At 37.6% G+C, this 7,120-nt stretch overlaps 1 protein-coding gene across 1 annotated transcript; it reads right to left on the reverse strand.

Annotated features, from left to right (window-relative positions):
* Window positions 1–259: 259 nt before the first annotated feature.
* si:ch211-212d10.2 (uncharacterized protein LOC557710 homolog) lies at window positions 260–5,699 on the reverse strand. Its single transcript, XM_044129920.1, has 3 exons — window positions 5,238–5,699; window positions 3,999–4,114; window positions 260–3,481 (listed from the first exon to the last, which is right to left on the reverse strand). The coding sequence occupies exons 1-3, from the start codon at window positions 5,425–5,427 to the stop codon at window positions 3,383–3,385; spliced, it is 405 nt and encodes a 134-aa protein (XP_043985855.1). The 5' UTR covers window positions 5,428–5,699; the 3' UTR covers window positions 260–3,382.
* Between the last annotated feature and the right edge of the window lie 1,421 nt (window positions 5,700–7,120).

Raw genomic sequence — 7,120 nt, forward strand, 5'->3', positions numbered from 1 at the left:
TCTGTGAAGTGACAAATTCTGCCCCATTAAACAGAAGTTGTAGTATTAAAAGTAGATTATTTCTTTTGTGATACAGTATAATGTGCAAAGCCCTCATGAATTGGTCAGACACAAATATATTCAAAGATGCAGACAGAGATAAACATGAACATCCTTCAAACACAAAGACTTTTATTAAACCTTCAAACATTCTTTTCAAAGGTGCTCAGCGTTTGAAACATACTGAGCTGATACTTGGGGGGGGGGGGGGGGGGGGAAATACTGCAGTTTATCTTCTGCAAACCAATAAAACCAATCTGGGCAAACATCAAGTACTTTAGCAATCATTTCATTCTGGGGATTTGCATACAAAGCACAATAAAACAAAAAGTGCATTTCTCTTTCAGTTTCATATTTTAGTCACACAGAGAACATCTTCAGTCCTCCTCTGGGACTGAGTGACATCATCCAGGCAAAGTGCCAAGTCTTTGGTGTGCACACACTCACCTCTGTTTTTTAGTTAGGCTCCATGTCACTTAAAGTTCTGGACCATAAACATTCTTTATTACAATTTAAGTTTGTAATTTTGGTTTATGTAAAGTGTCACTAACCCATTTATACTTACAAGTTTCAAAATTAAATGATTCAATTCGTTCAATATTTCATCTCGCAATACAGGGGGTGTTTCTATGCACACCTAGGAAATAGAGCAAAGCTCAACACATATATTTTACAATATTTCTAGTATGTTTCTATATAATAACAAAAAATTCATTAAATGGAACACATAAAAAAATACATTGCACTTGTCCAACCCTTTACCTATGGGATGTAAGTTCAACATGTGGAGGTGGAGAAACCATTCCTGCATCACTGTGAGCCAAGTTTACTTTGACCTCCATACCCATACTGAATGGCTACATCCCTGGAGCTCATTACCCTCCAGGTGATGACTTATAGCACAGGAGGCTGACACCTCTGGTGCACAGAACAGATATTTTTAGCTAGGAGAATAATTATTGTCATAAAGTTGCACAACAGGGAGCACGGTGGGGAGGAAAACCAGAGTGTTGAGACATGCTGTCACTGACACCTTTATGACTGGGCTATGCACTTGCCAGAAAATTGAGCTGAAAGAAAATATACTGACTGATGGGGCTCACAGTTAAGGAATAAAGAACACACATTGGCATTGGTGTGCACAGACATAAAAAAATAGTTTCTATGAGCCCATGGTGCATTTCAGGCCATGAACCTCAATGCTGTGTCTGACCGAACTGTCTTCTTAAATCATACTGGGTCAATAAATAAAAGCTTGCCTTTAACAAAGCCAGGAATATACATATATATATGTAGAGAGAGAGAGAGAAAGAGAGAGAGAGATCCATATCCATATCTATCTATCTATCTATGCTAATTGCTAACAAATTAAACAGCTACTAGTTGCACCATTTTCATTGTTTCCTTTGTTGGGCCACAAATTGTCAAGTAACAACACTGTTTGCATTGTGAGACGAGCAGAATAAGTGTTTATACGTGCTCTAGTCCACATAACTCAACAGTGAGTCTAACACTTTCAGACCACATGTAAAGTTTGTTGATGAAAGGACGACAATTTTGGGTTTAATGAGACCATTGTGGGGATGTTAGACACTTTAGGAGAAGATTATGCTTAATTTATTACTACTTGATCACACATGGAGCCAGTTTTTTTTATTTTATTTTAAACAACATCACAACGTCTTATAAGAATAACATAGTTTAGATCTTAACAAAAGGAAATAGCTAACCATGTTGTAACTTCTTGACTTTTGTTGTGGTTTGAATAAGCGAACAGTTCTTAAGAAGAAGTTATAAGAAGGGACTGATTACCAGCTTATTTGACATCAGGCTGACCTAACCAAGCAGCAGCAGAGCTCACACAAACATCTGGGAAGTTTTCATAAGTTATTTGATCAAATAAGAAATAAAAACAATTTAAACCACATAATTGTAAAAAAAAAAAAGAAAGAAAAAAAAGTCAGCTGGAGGTGTCGCCCCCTGGTGTGCGTGAGAAGAATTCAGATTTATATTTTATTAATAGGTTAAATTTAAATATATTAAAACCCAATAACTTACAATCTAATTTAGCAGATATTGCAAAGAACCTTTAATAAATCTGACATAACTGGAAATGCTTCACTGGAGTCTGCATTGACGGCAATGTTGAACTAATGTACACGATCACTTGTCAAATCAAAGACATTAAAACAGAAAATATTTTCCATATCTTTTGCTGCTTTTGAAAACTTGTACAATTAATGTGTATTTACTTATTATGACAAACACTTTAGTCTCAATTACCCAAGGTGCCTCGCGGAAAAAAGATAATCTAACTTTTTTAACTTTTTCACATTTTGTCACATTATGAGCTGTACGTTTTCTGAAAAAAACAAAAAACAAACAAACCCCAAAACAAAACAAACAAACAAACAAACAAACAAACAAAAAAACAATGTCACACAAGACAGTCTGACACTTCGCAATTAAAAGAAAAGGGTAAAAGATTTTAATTTATAAAAAGATCTGAGCAGTGTACTTAAAGCGTTTGCATTAAGTACTTCTTGGTCAATACACTCAGTATTGACAAAAGGTGTTTTTTTTAGAACCACCTTTTGTGAAATCACATTCACAAGTCTTTTTCTATGTCTCTAACAGGTTTACACATCTACAAACATTTTTAACCAGTCTATGCAAAACAGCTTGAGCCTTACTCAGATTGAATGCAGTGACAGTGAGCAGCATTTTGTCCAATCTTGCCACAAATTCTCACTTAATATTTAAAAAGTATCCTCCACATCGTGATGCGTCCATCACTATTTTCACAGTGTGAAGGTGGACGGTGTGTTTAAAGTCTTGTGCAGTGTAGTTTTCAATTGGTGGCACTATTTTTCCATACTTCGGGGTCGCCAATACAAACACACGGGAGACGTTTTAGAATTTTATTTACAGAAACTAATATTGAAAACAAATCCTCTTTTTTCTTACCCCTCACAATTTGTTTTGTCAGATAAAGTCTTAATTAAACAAATGAAGTTTGTGAGGCTAGACAAACAGGATATGAATACTTTTGAAAAGAAATGTATTTGTTGCATTTGCTGTTTCTCCATTGAGAAAAACATAAAGTTCACAACTCTTCATCTTAGCAGCTTGTGTTGAACTCTGAACTTTGCCTGGTATACCAACAAGAAAAACAACTTCATGATGTCATGTCCTCTTCAAGACGGTCTTTTTAGTCTTGAGTTCTCAGCAAAGTAAAAACAACTCTTAGTACAACAGCGATAAGGCTCTGGAATGTTTTCGGATGACTTGTGCTTGTGGAAAAAGTCTTATAAATACGATGAACCAGCTGCGCGGAGATAACTCAGTTTTTCTGACTTGCTGGAAAAAGCCTGAGGGAGAGATGACTTGCGTGCTTCACGTACACGTCGCCATCCACCAGCTTTACTTCATAAACTTGTTGCTGTGAAAGTGAAGCCACAAGACGAAAAGTCAGAAGTGCTCGAAAATGATAAACAGCAGTGGAAAACAATTATATCTGAATGCGTGCAGCTGATATTTTCTGTGAGAAACCAGACAATACTGACAAAAAAACCCCATCTTTTTTGCTTTATCCAAATCGGACAGCAGGGCAAAAACAAATTTTGACGCAATTTATTGAAAACAATTACTTTGCACTGGTGTTACTGCCATTTTAATTAAATAAAGTTATGCAAATGGAGGGATTAAATCTTATGCATTGATTCCCAAAATATTTTTTGTCTGCTGCTGCAACGAAGAAATTTCCCAAGCTGGGATTAATAAAATAATAAAACATTTATTGTACCCTATGATACTTTATTATTACACAATGCATGTCAAATTCATACTTTTCACTTGCACATAAGACATTATTTGCTCATATAATAATTTTATATGGATATTTAAGCACATGGAACGAATACGGACATAACTAATAAGGCTTTTATTGCATCACTGACCTCTAATAATGTCCCAGACTTCCCAGTTCTGAGATCATAGCCATAGTCATGCCAGGGGCAGAAGACCCGCAGGACTCCATCAGCCTCCTCAATGTCCCCCTCACACAGAGGACCCCCTGAGGTTAGCGCAGCAAACAGTTAAAGTTACTCTGGTGGAGAATTTTTGTCAGAAACACAGTTGGATAACAAAGTGTGGGTTTCCACAAAATACAATACTTTTTGAGAAGAGCACTCAGAAAAAAATAAGAATAAAGAACAACGCCTCCACCCCCTCTGCTACTTCTGTTTGGTGAGTTTAAGTTGATGACATCACAAGAGGCACAAGAATCAAGGTGAATAACATTGGAGGAGATTATAGCTTTGGACAAACTTTGAATCATTCCAGCTACATTCCACCTCATCCTGGTTTCTATTCCCAGAACCACCTTCACACATTTCATTATTGCCAAATGTTCCTGAATAATTGTTGTGCTCTGAAACACTGCTCAGGAGTTTTGTTGTAGCGTCACAAGACAAGGTTAAATACAATTCATATATATGTCACCATGGTGTGTCGGCTATATCGTAAACACAAATAAAATTGTTTACTTAAAAATTGCTAAATAAACAGAAAATTATATATAATATTAACAAATATTATCTATATATAATATTTGCTAATGGAAAAGAAACAACCTAATGCTAATGTTCATCCGTCGCCAGCAGTGGCCATGTTAGTCTCGACAATCACGGCAGGTGCAGCAGAGAGCAAGGAAGAGAGTGTGAGCAGCACTTACACGAGTGTGACTAACAACCCTAAGACCTTCCTCTTGGCTGCAAATTGTTTTTCACAGAGGTCGTTTCTGATATATTTCCTCATTTAACATGAGACAGCGTATCTGTCTGATTATCCTCATATTATACTGTCAGCATATAGTGACAGTTTTAACAACATTTAAAAAAACAAAAAAAACAAAACAAAAAGCCATTTTTATAAAACCTACCTTCATAGTTTTAATCTAGTGTCTCTTATTGTTCTTTCGAGAAAAAGTGAAGGTGACAACTGGTCATTTCTGAAAAGCAGACGGCAGGGGGCAGAATGCTTCCCCCCCCGTATGTTTCTATCCTTCTAGTCTCGCACATTCAAATGAATTTGCAAAAGAAACAATCGTCACATATGTCAACATGGGCTGCATTCATCATACACTGAGCAAACCGCCGTTTTCCTTCAAACTAGGCAGAGATTTAGTGTGTTTTTACCGGAGTGAGCACAGCGGGCATCCATGGCAAAAAACTGTCCCCTGACATAAAAGAGGCAGACATCACTGTCGCGGCCGAGAGGGGAGTACATTAGACGGCAGGGCTTCTTGGAAAGCTCCGAGGCTGGGCCTATAAGTCTCCACGAAGCGCCCGTCGTGTTCCCTTCATCGTCCTCAGAGCCAGAAGCCATAAATAACCGCGGGGTTATATGGTTTTGTAATTTGCGCAGCTACAGCCTTGTTTTTTTCTCACGGGTGCGCACGGTGTTCTTGCTGTTCGCTCCATATAAATATTCCATATTTAACCACCAGACTATCACAGCGCTCATCCAGCAAGGAGCTACTGCAACCTGTGTCCGCCGAGCTGCTGCTGGCTCAACCTACCGTCATAGAGCGGGACTACATATATGAATATATCTAACGTTTAAGCCATTCATGCTCCAGCAATAGCGTATATGAATGGACCCAGACAGACCCTTCCTGTTCTTTGACTAGGGTCGGTCTGTTTCTAACAATACAGCTACATTGTGTATTGTCTAGTACTTTGTTGGTGGCCTGTTGAGTTAATTAAAGACAGATTCTGACAGGATTCCAAAGTTGTGTGGTAAATGTGGAGCATAGCTTTTCATGTTCTCTATAACTACTTGAAAAGAAATCCTCAATTAGACACAGAGCTTAAAATTGTTCTTTCATGGCAGCTAGGCAACAGTAGTTGATTACTTTCAATTTCTTCCTCTGAAGTGATGGGAGTTATTGCTAATTATTTCAATTATTTATTTAGTTTTTTTCAGACAAATTCCATCTCTTCTATTTGATGTATTTTGTGGTATTTTATTGAGACCCTATCAAATTAGAGGTAATACAATAGGCAAAATGTTTGTCAGGTGTTTAATTTATGCTCCTGCAATAATTTCCAGGAATATATGGTGCAATTGACTTTAGCACCAAGATAATCCTGACCCTGTTGTTCCATATAAACAGAGACACAGCTGAATTTGTGTAGAAGGAAATCTATTTCAAAAATGAAAATAAACGGCATTAATAGTGATAGAATAGTGATTAATCATTAGGTTATGACCACTGACAAGTGCAGTGAATTACACTGATTATTTCACATCATGGCACATTACAACACATTCATCAGAAGTGTTTTGTGGAAGGAACATAGCTGACCAATGCTCATGGATATGAGTAGGATAGCCAGGCCATAATTATTGGTATGTTAGGGAAAAGTGTCATAATACACAGTGTATTGCTACATGTTCTGTATGGGACAGCCAGGGTACTCATGCTTGTCCACTGCAGAAAATGCATACTGCGATTCTTTATTGTTCCATATAATCCAGTTGAATCAGGTCACTAATTTTTGGTCACTAGGATGAAGTCTGGGAAGAAGCAGAGACAGTGTTATGGTTTGGGCAATGTTCCGCTGTGAAAATAGAGTCCTAAAATCCATGTGAATGACACAAACCATGCACGCTCTTTCATAAAAGCAGAGTTACCGGCTGTGGTTTTCTTCAGCCAGGATAATCCGACAAACCAAAACTGGGACAGTAACAACTTTTGGAGAGCTGCAGCACATTTGGGAGTTTGAATTAGCTTCCAAATTTCCCAGATCTCAATCGCCATGGTATGTGCTGGGCAAACAAGTTTGATCCATGGAGCCTGCACCTCACAACTTGCAGGATTTAAAGGATCTGTTGCTAACATCTTGGTGCCAGATACCACAGCACACCTTGAAAGGTTGAGTGAAGTACTTGCCTCAGTGGATCAGTTCTGTTTAGAACTCAAAATGGGTCTAATAAACGTTTAGGCAGATGGTTATAATGATATGCCTCATATGTGTATGTTGTTTTTTTTTTGTCTCATCTGTTGTTTCTACGG

This window comes from Gambusia affinis, linkage group LG10, assembly GCF_019740435.1.
Source record: "Gambusia affinis linkage group LG10, SWU_Gaff_1.0, whole genome shotgun sequence".
NCBI classification, from domain to species: Eukaryota; Metazoa; Chordata; class Actinopteri; order Cyprinodontiformes; family Poeciliidae; genus Gambusia; species Gambusia affinis.

Excerpts from the sequence above, each read along its gene's own strand:
- si:ch211-212d10.2 (XM_044129920.1), bottom strand. The coding sequence starts at position 5,427 with ATGGCTTCTGGCTCTGAGGACGATGAAGGGAACACGACGGGCGCTTCG. Across the intron at positions 4,115-5,237 it reads TGCCCGCTGTGCTCACTCCG|GGGGTCCTCTGTGTGAGGGG; the intron begins GTAAAAACACAC and ends CGCTAACCTCAG. Across the intron at positions 3,482-3,998 it reads AGTCTGGGACATTATTAGAG|CAACAAGTTTATGAAGTAAA; the intron begins GTCAGTGATGCA and ends TCACTTTCACAG.